The sequence below is a fragment of the Rhinoderma darwinii genome, chromosome 5, assembly GCF_050947455.1.
Source record: "Rhinoderma darwinii isolate aRhiDar2 chromosome 5, aRhiDar2.hap1, whole genome shotgun sequence".
Taxonomy (NCBI): Eukaryota; Metazoa; Chordata; class Amphibia; order Anura; family Rhinodermatidae; genus Rhinoderma; species Rhinoderma darwinii.
In genome coordinates, this window is record NC_134691.1 from 293,716,426 (window position 1) to 293,736,361 (window position 19,936).

Genomic DNA, 19,936 nt, shown 5'->3' on the forward strand with positions numbered 1-19,936 from the left:
ATATATGTGTGGGGTGAAATGGGCAAAAAACAGATTGCTCAATCTACATTAAAAAATGACGCAATGTAAGGGCTTATTTTTTGCAGGGTGAGCTGTAGTTTTCATTGGTACCATTTTGGGGTACATGCGTCTTTTTGATAACTTTTTATTCTATTTTTTTTGGGGAGTTAAGGCGACCAAAGAACAGAAATTTGGGCGTTTTAAAAATATATATTTTTTTACAGCATTCACCGAGAAGGTTAAATAACGCTATATTGTAATAGTTCAGGATTTTATGGATGCGGCGATACCAGTTACGTTAACTTTTATTTTTTTTTTAAACATTTCTTTAGTGTAAAAAAAAAAAAAAAAAAAAACTTTCCCATTTTTTTAAATCTTTTAAATGTTATTATTTTTTCACTACTAAACTTGATTCAAGTTTTATTTTACACATTTTATTAGTCCCCTAGGACTTGAACCCGCGATCGTTAGATCACTGGTACAAGACTAATGTATTGCAGTATATTGTCATTTTTACCCCCCTAGTGACAGCTCCAAGCTCCCTCTACAATCACACAGACATATTGTAATTCCCTGTTTGGGTAAGAGAGCAAGTTCTCTCTCTCTCTCGCTCCTACTCTCTCCCTCCTTCTCTCTCTCATTAACTGCAATGAAGGATAGAAAAAAAAAAAAAAGATACCATTTGGGGTAGACAACAGTTTTTACATGGAGGGAAAACCAAAGATCTATCTCTAATATTAGGCATCTATTGTCAAAGGATGACAGATGTGTGCACACATAAAAGAAATAGACCGAAAAATAAATACATTCATGAAGTGACAAACATGTGAGGGGAAAATGATAGAGGAAAGTACAATCTCTCACCAGTGTCAGATATATAAGCATGGATTAGTACCAGCTCCTCAGTGGTGATGTTTGACAGGTCATCCAGAGACTAAAAAACAAACAAACATTTTAAAAAAAATTTTTTACATTCCATTATAAATCGAATAAATAATACTACGAGCAGTTTGAATTGTTGGGTGATCAAAAATAGAAATAAAAATTTAAATAAAAATAAACATTCACGTGATACATTTTGTATATACACTCCTCAACATTAAAATTGCAACACCAAGTAGGACAAGCCGTAGGGTTATGCAAATCGAGGAAGCAGCCGGTGTCGCTAAGATGTGGAAATTATCAAATTTTCAAGCACCTACTTCGAATCTGTGGCATGTGTGGGGGGGGGTTGGGGGCATAAAAGGCAGATTGAAAGCAACGTTTTTAGCCACAAGAATCCACAGAAATCAGGTCAAGTGGCGTGGGATGATTGTGATGCCTCCTGTCAGTCGTCGTGCCAGTTATCGCCACAAAATGAGAGGGAGAGAATCCTTAAAACTGAGAGATTTTGGTTTACCACTCCAGCAGATCGCTACGCGCCTAGGCTGAGATGTCAGCTCTGTTTAACGATGCGTGTCCCGGAGGTTGGGAGAACAATAAACGGGAATGACAGCAAGAGGTGTGCAGAGGCAGACCTCTGCACAGACGGATCATCTGATTGGAAGAATGGCGCGTAGTGATCTCTTCTGTACTGCAAGTGAAATCGGACATCACATCCCAAGCCTAGGGCAGTAACCAGTTTCGACACAAACCATCAGAAGGCGGTGGCAACACATTGGGCTACGAGCCAGATGTCCAGCTACAGGTGTTCCATTGACCACACGCCACCGCTCTCAAAGGCTATCATGGTGTACAGCAATACCTCAACGAAGGCTGGAATGGAGGTCTAGCCTCTTCAGTGAGGAGTCCCGCTTTTGTTTTGAATGCAATGATAGCCGGAGATTGGTCTGAAGACCACCTAGGCAACACCATGAAGAGTCCTTCACAAGGGAAAGTTACACCAGTCTTACTCTTGGGATTATGGTGTGGTGTGGCATAATGTACGGTAGCCAGACCCCTCTAGATTTGGTTGTGGAACCAGTGGTATGGCCATTATTCCAAAGTGTCCCAGTAGCCATTTTTTAACAGGACAACGCCAGGCCACATGTTGCTTGTGCTACGGTGAGCAGCCTGCGTGGCCTAAACGTGCTACCGTGGCCTGCGCAGTCTCTGGACTAGTCTCCCATTGAGCACATCTGGGACATCATTGGTCGGCAATTGCAAAGGGAGCTGCCAGCAGCCAATCTTGATGATTTGCGTGACCAAGCGCATTCAGCGTGGCATAACATTCCTCAGACAACCATTAATAACCTCATTGATACGATGCCAAGGCGTGTAATTCTGTGTGGTGCTCATATTCTATACTGAATAAATCAAGATGTTTGAAATATTTTATTTCCATTTTTTATCATTTGAATATCATTAACATGTCTATCAATCCTGTGATTTTCATAATTCCAAAACGTTTCATTCTTGGTGTTGCAATTTCAATGTTGAGGAGTGTAAAATAGGCATTTATTCATACTTTCCCTCTCCCTTTAAAAAGTGCTGAAAATTTGGCACCGCAATGACCTTCAGAATGACCTTTCCCCCCAATTCATTGCCTGTTCTGTTTATTGTAACGGAGTGACACAGGGGAGCTGTATTATTGGAGTAGGCATTCACTCCAGACATGGAGTCAGGCCAGAAACAACTAATCTGCTAGTGTTCAAACACCTGCAAAAGCACGGCAGTCCCAGAATAGCACTAAACATTACACACGGAGAGGAAAGTAAGAGATTCCTTCATATACACACTATTGTTTCCCGGACCTCATACCAACACCAATGTTTCCTTCTCACTCAGTGAAACGTTCCTTTCAACATTAATAACACAAGAATGCCATTCACTGGAGCAAGCGGACACTTTCCTTCACCAGAGAGGTCAGTAACAACATGAGTGATGGATATAGTTTATTATGGTCAACAGATCGGCCTACTAAAAACAGAGCTTTTTTACACAGCACGTCATACACAGAGCAAGTGCTGGATGTTCAGCTTTTATGAAGAGCCCAAGTCATATCTACTTGACTAAAATTTACAGGTCCACACTAAAAAAAACACAACATTCATTCATATTAAGGTTTCATTGGTACTCCGAGATAACCATCAGGGTGTCAGAAGATAGCAATGTGAAATTGGAAGAACTTTGCAATTATTCATTTGATCAACTTGCAATTCAGTAAAAAACAATGTTCTTCCCATTCCACAATTGGCCATCAAACAACACTTTATTACAGCGCCATCTGCAGGCCACTCACTTAGTGTCCAAAAGGATTCAGATCCAGAAAGGAGAAAAACGCGTTTTGATTTCTTGTTGTTAATAGGGAAAGGTCCTGCTTTCCCCTGATGGAAATTGATTGGTTTCGATTCTGATTTGGTACGAAATATAAGGCTCCCACACAAAGTCATTATATGAATAAAGTAGCATGTAGTTATTATCCATGAAATACTCACGCAAAAGTAGGGAGATAGGAAAACGTAAGTGAACTTGAACCTTTGGAACCATTTTAAACTATATGCTAAGTAATTGCATATACTCCGCCTTTAGTGAACATAGAACAGCAGAGGTGAAGTTAAAGCGTTATTCCTTAAACATACATAAATGACTAAAAGATGCTGGAACCCATACCTATCTCCAGAACGTGTCCCCCCAAAACCCCTTTCCTCCTAACGAGGTGGCCGCTGGTCACTGCATCCAGACAGAGGATGAATGGAGAGGTGGTCGGTAATTATGGAATAACTCCCATAGAAGTGAATACAGGTTATGGAAACCGTCGAGCACCCCTGTTCTGGAGATGCGGAAAGGTGGGACCTGCATATATGAGATCATTATGGCATATCCTATGGATATGCTTTAAATGTGTATAATGGGAATACCACTTTAAAGCCTCTGCGTCTGCTCTTCTGGCCCAACCAGCAGAATACAGGCTTGTCTACCACACCTGCGCTCTGCCTGTGAATTGAGGACTTGTCCCTACCATTAACTCAATAGAGCAGATATCTTAACAGTTACCTTAGTTAAAGATTACAAGCTGTACATTTTATACATAATGGTGAATGGACTGTTAGTTCGTAGCCTGCTGCTAAGAAGACCACAAGTAGGCAAATAGCAAGCAAATAGCAAGCAAATAGCATGCAGCAAATCACTGATGCTACACTTTAAGGCTATGTTCATACAGGGCACATACGCTGCATAAAGGGACACCAGGTAGTTTTCTGCAGTGAATTTTCCTCCCCACCGGTCCCCTTACCTCATTCTCTGCATCCGCAGGCGGAGCGTCAGTAACTCCACTATAAGGGCATGTTCACACGGGGTGGATACGCTGCGTAAAAGCACAGTCTATCAGACCTTGAACCGCAGGGAATTCCAGCCAAAAAACCGCACCAAATTGTGGTGCAGTTTTTCGGCCAGAATGTCCGCTGCGGAGAACTGCACACAAAAAAAATTCTTTCATTCTTACATAGCGACGCTTCCTCTTCCGTCCTGCATCCCGGCATCCTGGGATGAAGTTTAATCCCACGTGACCACCACAGCCTGTGATTGGCTGCAGCGGTCACATGGGATGAAACCTCATCCCAGGTGGCCGGCCTGGACGAAGATGCACAGAATTCGGGGATATAAGAAAAAAAAATTCTCTGAGTTGCAATTTTGCTGCCACTTGTTGCGGGTTTTACCCCCCCCCCTCATTGAATTCAATGGAAAAAAACCTGCAACAAATAAACAGCGATTACACAAATACAATTGACCGGCTGCAGATGAAAAAATGCCCTGCAGCCACTTATTTACGCAGCGTGTGAATGAGATTTGTTCAAATATCATCCGCTCTGCTGCTACTGTATCCTGCTGTGCGTTTTACGCAACTAAATCCGTTGGTAAAATCCATGGTATTTACGCTACGTGTGAACTTACCCTAAGTGCAAGGTTAGTGAAGAGTTGACCCTCCACACGCCTGAAGACTGTTGAGGGCGAGCATGAAAATCTTCCCCTAATACTATTCCCCCCCCCTATTTGGATAGGGGAAGGCAATGGGAAACCAACGCTGAACTTATGACCTTCACTGCTCTGGGGACATTTTTTTAAGCCAGTGTGTATGGGAAGGGTATGGCCTGCCTGGGCAAAGCCAAGACTTTTCCCACCTAGTCTCCGCTTCCTAGTGACAGGGGCCTATACCCATGGTGCTGTGCCCCCCAATTAATAAAACGAGAAAAAGATTTTACGGGGAGTATAACAAAAATCCTAAAAAATATATATAATATATATTTAAGGCCTCATAGAGCTGGGCTAAAACGTTGCATATGTGTGAATAAAGACCTTCACTTTATCGTCGTTGGAGTGCTGCCTCGTCTTTGAACTAAATAAATGTGTGTGTATATGAATGTGTGTATATATATATATATATATATATATATATATATATATATATACACCGTTAATCCTTTGAGGGGTTATTACCATCTTGGACATTTATGTGTATCTACAGGATATGCCATAATTGTACGATAGATGCGTGTCCCACGTACAGCGCTCATACCTATTTCTGGAATGGGGCCCCTTGACCTCCTTCCTACCTTTTCTTGCTCTGTGGCCACTGACAGAACAGATGGTCAGGAGTCTGGAAACAGCAGAGTCTTGGCTGTTCCCCTAACTCCTATAGAATTGAATGGGAGTTATGGAAACAGCATGCTGTGCTGTTTCTAGAGCTTTCGAGATCCAGAAACTGCGTTGCTCACCACACTACGCTGTTTCCGTTACCCTCATTCACTTATTTGAGTTACGTAAACGGTGTAAATCAGCAGGCTCGACTGTTTCCATACTCCTGACCACCTCGTCCTGGTGTCCCTTTATGCAGCGTATGCGCCCTGTATGAACATAGCCTTAAAGTGTAGCATCAGTGATTTGCTGCATGCTATTTGCCTACTTGTGGTCTTCTTAGCAGCAGGCTACGAACTAACAGTCCATTCACCATTATGTATAAAATGTACAGCTTGTAATCTTTTTCTAAGGTAACCGTTAAGATATCCGCTCTATTGAGTTAATGGTAGGGAGGTGCAGGTGTGGTAGACAAGCCTGTATTCTGCGGATTGTGCCAGGAGAGTAGACGCGGAGGATTTAAAGTGGTATTCCCATTATACACATTTAAAGCATATCCATAGGATATGCCATAATGATGTCATATATGCGGGTCCCACCTTTCCGCATCTCCAGAACAGGGGGTGCACGACTGTTTCCGTAACCTGTATTCACTTCTATGTCTGATGTGAGTGAATTTATTCTTGTACTCGGCTCCAGAACAGGTTGGTGCTTTGTTAATAATGGATAATAGGTTATTAATGGAAAAAAAACAAAACACATTTTAAAAATGCAAATACGATGTACAAGACCAATTTTCAAGTAATTCAAATATTTTTGTAAGAATTACATACCAAATTAAAGCTGCCTGTTGGTGATCCATTAAAAGACTCTATAGATAATGAAAAAAAATAAAAAAAAATATTATATATAGAGGTATAAACATCTGTGACCTAAAAAAAAAAATCCCATCAGTTAAAATACAAAACAGAGCAGTTGACGGCACACACCCGAGCTCACAATCCCCTATAGGTCTTCAACATAAACAGACACATGTGCACCTGCAACAAGTGAGGAACAGGTCACAGCAACAGCGATCAGTAGATCACATCTCAATGGGCTGTGTCATGTAACTCCGTGTCTTTTAGGTTCTGCACTTAGTGATTTATTTAACCTCGTATGGACAAAGTCAATTTTGGCTTTAAAGGGGCTTTTCCATCTTGGACATGTTTGGATATTTCCAGGATATGCCATAAATGTCCAATAGATATGGGTCCCACCTCTGGGACATAAACTTATTTCTAGAACAGTGCCCCCTGATTCGTCTTCCCTTTTTTTTTTTTTCTGTTGCTGCTCTCTGGCCGCTGACGGACGAGGTGGTCAGGAGTATGGAAACAGTCGAGCCTGCTGAGTTACTCTCATTCACTTATGTGAGTTACGTAAACGGTGTAACGGAAACAGCGTAGTGTAGTGAGCTACGCAGTTTCTGGATCTCGAAAGCTCTAGAAACAGCACAGCACGCTGTTTCCATAGCTCCCATTCAATTCTATAGGAGTTACGGGAACAGCCAAGACTCTGCTGTTTCCAGACTCCTGACCACCTGGTCTGTCAGTGGCCACAGAGCAAGAAAAGGTAGGACGGGTGTCAAAGGGCCCCATTCCAGAATTAGGTATGAGCCCTGTAGGTGGGACACGCATCTATCGTACATTTATGGCATATCCTGTAGATACACATAAATGTCCAAGATGGTAATAACCCCTCAAAGGATTAACGGTATATATATATATATATATATATATATACACACATTCATATACACACACACACAGTTAGTTCAAAGACGAGGCAGCACTCCAACGACGATAAAGTGAAGGTCTTTATTCACCCATATGCAACGTTTTAGCCCAGCTCTGTGGGGCCTTAAATATATATATTTTTTATACTCACCGTAAAATCTTTTTCTCGTTTTAGTCAATAGGGGGCACAGCACCATGGGTTTAGGCCCCTGTCACTAGGAAGCGGAGACTAGGTGGGAAAAGTCTTGGCTTTGCCCAGGCAGGCCATACCCTTCCCATACACACTGGCTTAAAAAATGTCCCCAGAGCAGTGAAGGTCATAAGTTCAGCGTTCGTTCCCCTTTGCCTTCCCCTATCCAAATAGTGGAGGGGGGGTGGTATTAGGGGGAAGATTTTCATGCTCGCCCTCAACAGTCTTCAGGCGTGTGGAGGGTCAACTCTTCACTCTCAACTCTTTACTAACCTTGCACTTAGGGCAAGTTCACACGTAGCGTAAATACCATGGATTTTACCAACGGATTTCATTACGTAAAACGCACAGCAGGATACAGTAGCAGCAGAGCGGATGATATTTGAACAAATCTCATTCACGCGCTGCGTAAATAAGTGGAAAAAACGCTCAGAAATTGACCTGCGGGGCATTTTTTAATCTGCAACCGGTCAATTGTATTTGTGTAATCGCTGCTTATTTGTTGCAGGTTTTTTTCCATTGAATTCAATGGGGGGGGTAAAATCCGCAACAAATAGCAGATGTTCCGATTTTTGCAGCAGAAAAGCTGCGATTCCACCGGAACAAAATCACAACTCAAGAGAATTTTTTTTTCTTATATCCCAGAATTCTGTGCACCTTTGTCCAGGCCGGCCTCCTGGGATCTTTCATCCCATGTGACCGCCGCAGCCACTCACAGGCTGTGGTGGTCACATGGGATTAAACTTCAACCCAGGATGCCGGGCTGCAGGACAGAAGAGGGACGCGTCGCCATGGCTATGCAAGTATGAAAGAATTTTTTTTTGTGTGCAGTTCTCCGCAGAGGACATTCTGGCCGAAAAACTGCACCACAATTTGGTGCGGTTTTTCGGCTGGGATTCCCTGCGGTGCAAGGTCGGATACACTGTGTGCTTTTACGCAGCGTATCCACCCTGTGTGAACATACCCTTATAGTGGAGTTACTGACACACTGCCAGCGGATGCAGAGAATGAGGTAAGGGGACCGGTGGGGAGGGAAATTCAGTGCAGAAAACTACTTGGTTGACTGGGCTGCTGAGCAGGGTAACAGCCAACCTGCAGCTAGGGAGAGAAAACATATAAATAAATAAAAAAATAGCAGTAGACCTTAGAATCAGGTCAAGTCTGAATCCTACGACACGAAGATAAAACTTATTAAGTTAGTGTCTGTGGGAAGGGTCACGACTGCCTATCGTCAGTCTCCTAGTGGCAAGGGCCAAGATCCATGATGTGGTGCCCCCAATGATTTAAACAATATATACACACACACGATGATGTGGGAAGAGGTTAAAAAAAATTATATCTAAAAAAAAAAAAAAGTACATAAGAAACCAAAAGGAGTCCATAACACATAAAGGTGTTTCCTGGTTATTCCAGTTATACTTTACTGTCCATACCAACATCAGGCCGTGGAAAGACGCTCATGCACGCTGGGCGGTACAGTTGCCGTGGACCCTGTACACCATACTCTGAGTGCCGATCGGTTCCCATGGCAACTGGACCGCGCAGCGTGCATGGCCATTTCTCCACAGGAGAGTATAACTGGACTGACAATTAAATTATTGTATAATGAAATCCAACGTTCTAATGTACTTTGAATTATTTAACATTTTCTGGATCTCTGCTTGCTGTCAAAGGATATAAACATTCCAAAGCTCATTAAAATTGTCAGAGTTCCCTAACGGATTCTTGTTTGATCATCCATGCTTTACGATCTTTGCCATGTATGCTGCAGATTTGTGATTGACATTCATCTACTTTGTTTACGTGCACAATGTGTCACACTACTCTATTATCAGTGCCATAAAGGGTAACCGACTCTGTTCTGCGTTATATACCTGAAAACCTAATAAACATTATTGAGGGTATTCTGAGGGTAGTTACAGCTTTTGACTTTCCATACTCTTAGCAATTTCAATAGGCAAAGGTTGGCCACTAGAGGGCAATATAACACAAGGCAGGTGTCATGTTCAACCTATACAGAAAAGTCAAACATTTTACAGTTACAATGAATCACTGCACTTCGTTACTTAGGCCCCATGCACACGACCGTGCCCGTAATCACAGTGCGTGATTATGGGCATGGACAGCCAGTCACCCGCATTTGCGGGCCGTGCTCCCATTATAAAAGTATGAGAGCATGGTCCGTAAAATAAAAAAAATAGGACATGTCCTATTTTTTACAGGTTTCTACAGCACGGACACCTTCCCGTAAATTCACGGGAAGGTGTCCGTTGGCCATAGAAATGAATGAGTCCGTAATCACAGACGAAATCTACGGTCCTGTGAATGGGGAATACTATCACAAGACCCTTCTTCCACACTGGCTTTCAGACCTGGGCAGGAACTTATCCTTGAACTAATATACCCAGATATGAGAAAATGTTAATTTGAGGTCCTTCAGTATTGAATCTAGTACTGACGGTCATAGGCACGAGATGATTTTTGGCTGAAACAAACAACTCTGACAGTTTTTTTTTATATTGCCGGCCATTAATAGGTCACGTCACCCACCAATGAGGAGAGTACTGGCAGGCCACCCATAAGACATGCATCTGTCGGCCTATTTAATCTCAAGTATATGACCATCTTGAAGGGCTTTTTCAGACTTTTTTATTTTTTTTTTACACCAAGAAAAATTAAATCTTATGGCTGGTAAAAAGAAAAAATGGGCACACTCCCCTTTTACATACCCAGCTCTGATGGTGCCACGCTGCGCTCTATACCGAACATGACCTCCACTGGCCACTGCGGTCATGTGCCGTGTATGTAAAAGGTGAGCTGTGGACGGCCTAGTTGCTATTTTAGGCCACACACAGCTAGAAGTCATTAATCATTTTCTAAAATAGGTTTTCTATATTTGATTCTCATCAGGATATTAAACAAGATACTAATGTCCAGGAATGTAAGATGCCCCACATAAGAATGCATTCAAGACCTGCGATAACAGAATAATTCTTACTGGAACATGATGCCTGACGATCAATACAGCAACGTTAATAGAGTTATGAATAATAAATAATTTCGGAATAAATCTGAAGGCAGTGCTCTGTTATCGAGGAGTATATGGCACGTGGCTACCTAGAAATAGTGCAGGCTCCTTCACGGAGTAAGCGGCCCATTACCTCCATCTCCATCATCAGATCCTTTAAAGCTGGGTTCTTTCAGCATGTCCAGCTCCGCTAGCATCCGTATATAGAGAGCGTTGTGGCGAAAAGAGGGATAAAAACGTTCATCCCGCAACATGATGTCATAAACCTAAAACGTCAAGAAAGAAAATAAATCATATGTCACATTACTGGGTGACAAATGTGCGCTAGATCATATACAAAGCAGGACATTTTGGGGTTTTATGTAAATAAACTTGTACAAATGAAAAGTTCTACAACTTTCTAATATACTTTGGGGTAGATCCAGAATATCAAAGCTTGTGCAGAGGAAATGTGGAGGAGTTGCCCATGGCACCAAATTAGATGCCTTTAATTATTTTTCAATGCCCTTTGGAAGACGAAAGAAGTCACCTAATTGGTTGCCATTGGTAACTACTCCAGTTTTACTTTGCAGCAGCATTGATACATCTCCCACATGTGTTTCAATACCTCAGCATTTTCAAGATCTTTGCTTGCTGTCAGTGAGTGAGAACCTTCCCGTTCACATTCAGTGGTTTACAAACCCCGACATACCTAGCCCTGCTCCTAGCTGAGAAGTAGAAGTCGATTAGGCTAATGTATCAGCTAAAAAAAAAAACGGAAACCTTGCGGAATGAAGACAAACGGAAACCATTTGCAATGAAAGTATTACCATTGAAATCAATGGTAATGAAAACAGAAGCTATGGTTTCCGTTTGTCTGTCCATTCGTGGGTTCCTCCAATGGTAAGGTCTAACAGAACCCAACGCTGAGAGAAACTACCAGAGAGATTGGTGCAGCAGCCGCTGATCGGTATATAGCTTGCAGAGGATTGCCTAGACGGGATACAATTGTATACACTTCTTAGCGGAGAGCAGGACTAGCTATGTAGTAGCTTGCAGCCAGTGAATATAAACAACAGTGTTATCATTCACTGGCAGCAAACAAGTATCCTGAAAACGGTGAGTAATTAATTAACAAAGTATATTAGAAGGTTGTAGAACTTTTCATTTATACAGCGATTATGAATTGTTTCCAGAAAAAGAAAGTAACGGAAATCCCTTTAGTTTAGAAATCAGATAAAACTATAAAATTAGCCATATAGGTCATATAGACACTAAATTATAAGATAAAGTAGGGACGCACGATGCATTGAAAACTTCAATACCATTTTGATGCTGTGCGGGGACGGGACGGGACTGTTCAGTATTGTCAATTTATATATTTCGATACTAAGCTGTGCGGCCGCAGTTTGGTATTGAAATAAAAGGAGAACAAGGCGTGCCCGCAATGTTTCCTTCCTTCAATTACCGCCCCCGGACATTAGTGCCGGCCGTGTCTCATTAGGAGGGAGGAACGCTCCTCCCTCCTTTCTCTACTGCCAATAATTAGAAATTGGGGTATGTGAGAAGGGGGAGTGGGCAATGTTGCGAGCGGCACTAGTGTGGAATCAGGACTGCGCTGCAGTGTAGTGACAGACCAGCCACGGACAGGTATTAGTTGGAACAGAGCAAAAGCTTGAAATAAAGGCACCAGACTAGGCACCAGAGTAGGCACCAGAGTAGGCACCAGACTAGGCACCAGAGTAGGCACCAGAGTAGGCACCAGACTAGGCACCAGACTAGGCACCAGACTAGGCACCAGACTAGGCACCAGACTAGGCACCAGACTAGGCACCAGACTAGGCACCAGACTAGGCACCAGACTAGGCACCAGACTAGGCACCAGACTAGGCACCAGACTAGGCACCAGACTAGGCACCAGACTAGGCACCAGACTAGGCACCAGTATTTTTTTGTAGCCAGCATTGATGTACATTGGGGATAATGTGACCCGCATTAACACCAATGTTGCCATTATGTGAGGGAAATGGTCAATTATTTATGTGAGGCACAAGGTGTTATGAATTTTGTACCTCCATGTGCCTCACTTTAATAGTAATTAACCCCATCATGTACCTCACACATTAACCCAATATCGTCCCTTATGACTGAGCGAGGTTCTTGATGGGATCTCTTACTATAATGGGCAACATTGGGTTAATCTGAGGGAAATGATGGGGTTAATTACTATTAGGCCTTATTCACATGGCGGTGTTTGGTCCATGACATACGGACTGTATGCCGCTGGCATTTCGTGGACCGAACACAATTCAGGAAGCCGGGCTCCTAGCATCAGTTATGTATGATGCTAGGAGTCACTGCCTCCCCCCCCGGGAAAACGGTCCCGTACTGAAAGCATGATAATCGTGCAGGACAGTATTCCCACTAGGAGGCAGGGACTCCTAGCATCATACATAACTGACGCTAGGAGCCCGGCTTCCTGAATGGTGTTCAGTCCAGGAAGTGCGGGCGACATACGGTCTGTATATCACGAACCAAACACTGCCATGTGAATAAGGCCTAATATTAATTAACCCCATCATAGTAAGCGATCTCATCAAGTTCCTCGCTTACAGTCATAATGGGCAACATTGGGTTAATGTGTGAGGTACATAATAGGGTTAATTACAATTAATGTGAGGCACATGGAGGTTCAACATTGATAACACCCTGCGCCTCACACCAGACAGCGGAAGGACACAGCTTTTTATTGTTGGCAAAGTATCATTTTGGTATCGAGTGTCGCAATACTACACAAAGTATCGGTATTTAAGTCCAAATTGTGATATCGTGAGTACCCCATGATAAAGATACACAGATCAAGGCCTAGAAATCATTAAAGACAAAACATTTTATTCCTGAGCTTGCATAGAAAACACTTGCAGCATACTATGCATTTAGGTACCAGCTCCACTGTACAGTACTCATGCCAAGGTAGCTGGCGGCGGCCGCACATTAGGAGGGGAGAAAATGAAGGCACACGTGTGTGCCTCTCTGCAGCAAAGTCTATGGGATTTAAGGAAACAGCCAACTGTGCTTGTGAGCCATAAGTGAGGCCCTGGACCATTACATATCTATGGCATATAACGGTTATCTTTCTTTACCATAAAATCTTGTGCACGATACACAAAAGGGCTGCTCTGGAAGCAGATGCACATGAATATGGTCGAAGTCACCCAATGGGCAGATGTTTTGCAATGTTACATAATATGCCTTTTTATGTGCGGTAAAACATGTAAGGTACTCCATACACAGAAAGAAAAACAGCTTAAAGAGGCTCTGTCACCGCATTATAAATGCCCTATCTTGTACATAATGTGATCGGTGCTGTAATGTAGGTAACAGCGTTTTTTATTTAGAAAAATGATCATTTTTGCCGGAGTTATGACCTATATTAGCTTTATGCTAATGACTTTCTCAATGGACAACTGGGCGTGTTTTACTAAATGACCAAGTGGGCATTGTGGAGATAAGTGTATGATGCGGACTAATCAGCGTCATACACTTCTCCCCATTAATTTACACAGCACATAGCAATATAGCCATATCGCTATCTGCAGCCACATACACAAACACTAACACTATTACTGCAGTGTCCTGATAATGAATATACATTACCTCCAGCCAGGACGGGATGTGTATTCAGAATCCTGACACTTCGCTAATACAATCCAGACACTACAGCACAGGAAGCGTAATCTCACGAGATTACAATGTAACCTGTCATTTCAAACGAGATTACGCTTGCGGTGCTGTAGTGTCGGGATTGTATTAGCAAAGTGTCAGGTTTCTGAATAGACATCACGTCCTGGCTGGAGGTAATGTATATTCATTGTCAGGACACTGCAGTAACGTTATAGTGTGTTTATGTGGTTGCACATAGCGATATAGCTATATCGTGATGTGCAGTGTAAATGAATGGGGAGAAGTGTATGATGCTGATTGGTCACTGATTGGTCAGCGTCATACACTCCTCTGTACAACGCCCACTTGGCCAAAAAGTAAAACACGCTCAGTTGTCCATTGAGAAAGTCATTAACATAAAGCTAATATAGGTCATAACTCCGTCAAAAATGATCATTTTTCTAAATAAAAAAACACTGCTGTAATCTACATTACAGCGCCGATCACATCATGTACAAGATAGGCCAAAAAGATGGGAGGGTTCCTCCAGCTCACCTTATCACGGGTATAGTGGTTAGCTAACGGGTATAGTGGTTAGCGCACGGGTATAGTGGTTAGCGCACGGGTATAGTGGTTAGCGCACGGGTCCTCGTGTCGGCACACAAATTTGCATAGACAGAGGTAAAAAACTGGATCCAGCGCTGGAAATTAGTGCATCTGTTAAAAACAGGAAGCTTCTTCCAAGTTTTATTTTCATACGGTTTAAAAGCAGTGAAATGTAGTAAATGCAGGTTTAGTCCAGAGTACAAAGGATGATTTGACAAAATAGGCAGTAGCCTACGCGTTTCAGACGCTTGCTGCGTCCTTAGTCCTGGCATGACAACAAGCCATGACTAAGGACGCAACAAGCGTCTGAAACGCGTAGGCTACTGCCTATTTTGTCAAATCATCCTTTGTACTCTGGACTAAACCTGCATTTACTACATTTCACCGCTTTTAAACCGTATGAAAATAAAACTTGGAAGCTTCCTGTTTTTAACAGATGCTCTCATTTCCAGCGCTGGATCCAGTTCTTTACCTCCTTTGTCTATACAAGATAGGGCACTTATAATGTGGTGACAGAGCCTCTTTAAACATGATAGAAAACTTAAGACACTTGCCTTTTTTTGGACCTCATCAAAGATCTCCGGCGTCGGGTCTTCATTGTTCACCCCCTCCTCCAGCTTTGCCAACAAATAATCATCAATGTGAACTCTCGGTGATGCCTGTAACACAAATCAACGAGCGGAGATGCTGATAGTGATATAAATATTCAGTTTAGTTTCCCATAATTGGAATATACGTGTCTATATAGAAAGAGCAGGCATAACCCATTATTTATTTATTATCATGTTATTTGGGTACAGGGAAGTGATGGTGGAAGTCTCAACCAAGTTCTAAACTTTTGAAGCCCAATCTCAAAGAGTTTCTTAAGTAGCCGGTTTTCATTTGTACTTTATACAAGACATTTTCTTTCATCCATTATAGTTATCCAATAATAAAATAAAACAAATCGGGGGAAGAGAGTTATTCCGCTTATTTTTTTGTTATAATAAGAGATAGGTTAATGCCTTCCGTTTAAAAAACCCTGTTCAGGAGACGCAGTCTCTCCTGCCATTCCACCCCCACATGAGCCTCCTACATCTGCATAGGGCTGGACCGGGAATAGATTGTTATACTTATGTGACTAGCACTTCTGTAGAAGAAGTGACCACTCTCATCTGCACATACAGCGGTCACCCATGTCTGTTGCAAGGCAGCCGGCCAAACTATTATGGGCTCTGTACATCTGCAAAGAACATTCATAATGGAGTCTCAAAGACTACTTGTCTTGTCATTACATTTTATATTGGTGGGGGTCAGGTTGCTGTGACACTCATGGATCGCTAGAACCAAGTACTTTGCATAGTCCTATATTCCTTCGGCTCCTATCAAACATTTCGTCTCTCCTCTGAGAGGTTGGTTTAATGGAAGACGGCTGAAATAATGAATTTGTCTAAGCACCCCTCAACAGTAAAGGGTTTCCAAGTTTCCAAACAAATACGAATTAATCAGAGTAAATAAAAGTTTCTACAAACTGGAATTGTATCTTTTACTATAAACCAGACATTTTTATACCTTTTCTGATAAGTACTGGTCAAACACTCCAACTGCAGCTGCCCTTAACAGCCCCTTAGTTTGGTTGGTTTGGTGTTTTCCATCACGTTGCCGGCTACGCAGCACCTCAAGCTGTTGCTGTGCAGTCACCCGGTACCCCTCCACTGTAAGCCAGAAGAAGAGATGTGCTTGCCCACCGGTCTGCTGCATAAAATCTAAGGCAACAAGAATGCTAATGAGAAAAAGGACACATACATTTATCCTTCAAGAAATAACACAAACATGATAATTATTAGAATGCAAAATGACATAGTATTTATTAGTATGGGTGATGATACACACACACACATACATATATATATATATATATACACACACACACACATACATACATATATACACACACACACACACACACACACACACACACACACACACACACACACACACACACACACGAAGAAAAACAGCAGCACTCACTTTAGGAAGGAATTGTATCTGTATCTGGGTGCCCAGAAAGTAGTCCCGATCCTTGGACTAAGTACATTTATTAGTATGGGTGATGATACACACACACACACATATATATATATATATATACATACACACACACTTCAACCACAACATTAATACCACAGGTGAAGTAAAGAACATTGATATCTTGCTGCAGTGGCGCCTGTCAGGGGGTGGGATATATTAGGAAGCAAGTAAACAGAAATTGATGTGTTGAGAGAGTTGGAAAACTGGGCGAGCGTAAGGATCTGAGCGACAAGGGCCAAACGGAAATGGCTAGACGACTGGGTTAGAGCATCTCCAAAACAGCCACAGGGTCATGTGCACCCAAGGCTCAGTGATGTGCGTGGGGAGTAAAAGCTGGCCCGTCTGGTCCAATCCTACAGAAGAGCTACTGTAGCACAAACTGCTGAAAACAGTAATGCTAGCTATGATAGAAAGGTGTTAAAAACCACATTGCATCACAGCTTGACCGGTCAGACTGTCCATGCTGACCCCCGTCCGCCACCAAAAATGTGCACGTGAGCATCAGAACTGGACCATGGAAGAAGTTGGCCTGGGACTGAACCACCTGCTTACACATATATTATTAGGTAGGTACTTTAAACGTTATGGCTGATCAGTGTTTATTATACATTGTGGAAACTGCTGCAAAACAAGCACCAACCAGAAAGAGTTTATTATCACAACTGGAAAAAATAGCTTTTTGTTTTTGTCAAAATTTTTTCAGGGAGGAGGGACAAAAACAATACTGCCTCAAGATAATATCTTAGATATCCGATGTACAAGTGTATATGTGAGCAGCGCCTTACTAAAGGCTGAAGTATGAGTGAGTGAAACTTCCACAGCCCGAGGATCTCAAGTCACTGGTGGTTTAGAAATCAGAGAGTTGTTAAGAGTTACATCAGGAGGAAGCCGTACATACACATAGAAATCATGCCATTGTCAACATCAGAATGCCTATAGAACACCTGATCTATAGAGAAATGGCAATGATCAGACTCGATTTTAGGTTTGTAAGGAGCAATACGTCAAAGTTGTATTCTGTATAGCCACCAACAAGGTCTAAACACTCAGTGTGCATGCGCTCCAAAGGGGAGATAGGATGCCGGACGCCCCTCACTTTAAAGCTTTCTCTAGGTCATTTGTTTCCCATATAATCCAGAAAGAAGCCGTAAAAGTGGACAATTATGTCCTAAACTCATCATATATAATTAACCACCTTCTGCTTCTTCAGTCAGAAATATAGGTTTCGGCTTTAAGCCGTCCACGTCCTCTCTCATGTTAATCTGTTTTCCTATGTGAACATTTTAGCGGTCAGTGAACAAATCTTCGAACCAGGCGTTCCTTAAAAAACAAAAAAATACTGCCCTTGTGTGGTGCGGTGGTATCGGCAATGCAGCTGTAAGTGGCTACCGACTTGTGCCCCACTATAAATAGGTGAAGGTCTATCAATTCCAGGGCTTTATTGGAGGGTTAGGCTAAATTCACACGAGCGTGAAAAACGCACGTAAATCTGGTCCGTGTGTGTTGCGTTATGCATCAGCGTGCTTTGCTAGTGGCCTGTGTTATTCACGCACTCGCAAAGTACATTTTTTAGTTTTATTATTTTCAATTGAACTGCTGCGCAAATCGCACACCGCAGACACAGATGTGCATCCGTGTGTTGTGCGTGGTTTTCACGCACCCATTGACTTCAATGGGCACGTAGGTGCGTGATAACACACCAATATACGACATGCAGTGAGTTTCACACAAGGGACTCTCGCTGCGTGAAAACTCCTGCGTGTGTGAACAGCCCCATTGAAATCAATGGTTCCGTGTGCTGCGCGCGATTTCCATGCGCAGCACACGGACGTTATTCACTTTAGTCTGAATGAGCCCTTAATGGGCGGCAATGATTATTAGAAACAAAGAATTAAACTGAAAATAGAGAGGGAAAAAAATAAAAAAGTCCCGTACAGAGAGTGAAAATAATGATGAATACTTCTGGCAGCATTTCATCGTTTGTGGAAATGCATTCCATATTAGCCAACATAATCTTTTCCTCATGTTGGGGTGTAAAAGTATGGTTGTGGGGAAGGAAGCAGTATGTAGCCCCCAGCCGGTATGGAGAGACAAGGCCCAGGACAGCATTTGTCACTATCATTTGAGTGCTGGGGATGGGGGTTTGGGAAGACCCAAAAAGGCAAACTTTTTGCAGCAACTATCTGGTTTAAGGTTTAGCGGCTTCTCAATGTTCGAGAAAATGATGAGACTAAGCTTCTATATGGACACCTGGACATTTCCAGACAGCAGGTCTATAAAACTACATGGAACAGTGCAGTAAATGTAAGGCAGGTGATGGAGGAAGAGCAAATCCAGTTTTGGATTGCTTTAGCCAATGACACTTAAATAGAAATAATACTCCGCTCTTGAGAATTGCTCAACTGATTCTGTATTATACTGAAAACAAGTATATTTCTGTCATGGCTAATTGGTGCTAGAGATAAGAACTACATATGTTGGTGTTTAAGTGATGATCAGATCTGTGCAATAATCAGATTATAATAGTTATGGGGGGAAGGGAGCGACTTCCTCATTAGAACGAGTTGTGTCAGCACTATACAGTAAATCAGATTTGCATTTATCATTTTTAATCGCACTCAACTTTTTTTTCCCAACTCCTTTATTGAATGGTCCTTCAGTTATATATGTAACACGTCATGACTTAAAACACCATTCACATGTATTGTACTGTCTTTTGTTTTATTCTTAACAAACCTGTTGTCTCCAAACAGGGCCCAACGGTGATGTCATTGTTAATGTGGATAAATATTATAAAATTAAAAAAAATAATTATTTAACCTCTTCCCGACATCTGCCATATATACACGGCGCGCGTCGGGTGAGGGAATATCGAGCGGGCTCACAGGCAGAGCCCACTCCATAGAATGAGCTTTGTGTTACAGCCGACACTTCAGTGTAATGAGCGGGATCCCGCTGGTTTAACATGTTAAATGCCGTGGTCAATAGCGACCACGGCATTTAAATGACTAGCAACAGGGGGCCCCCTGTAATGTTGCAACGTCCGTCCCCCCCACGACACAATCGCGGAGT

The 19,936-nt window shown here is 42.4% G+C and overlaps 1 protein-coding gene across 1 annotated transcript in view; it reads right to left on the reverse strand.

Moving 5' to 3' along the window:
- SNX13 (sorting nexin 13) overlaps positions 1-19,936 on the reverse strand; it is a 128,914-nt gene that overhangs the window by 25,450 nt on the left and 83,528 nt on the right. Inside the window, exons 13-17 of the mRNA XM_075827299.1 lie at positions 16,346-16,539; positions 15,349-15,453; positions 10,680-10,812; positions 6,387-6,424; positions 865-934 (exon numbers count right to left, since the gene is read on the reverse strand). Coding sequence (XP_075683414.1) covers positions 865-934; positions 6,387-6,424; positions 10,680-10,812; positions 15,349-15,453; positions 16,346-16,539 — 540 coding nt within the window. The remainder of the gene's footprint in view (positions 1-864; positions 935-6,386; positions 6,425-10,679; positions 10,813-15,348; positions 15,454-16,345; positions 16,540-19,936) is intronic.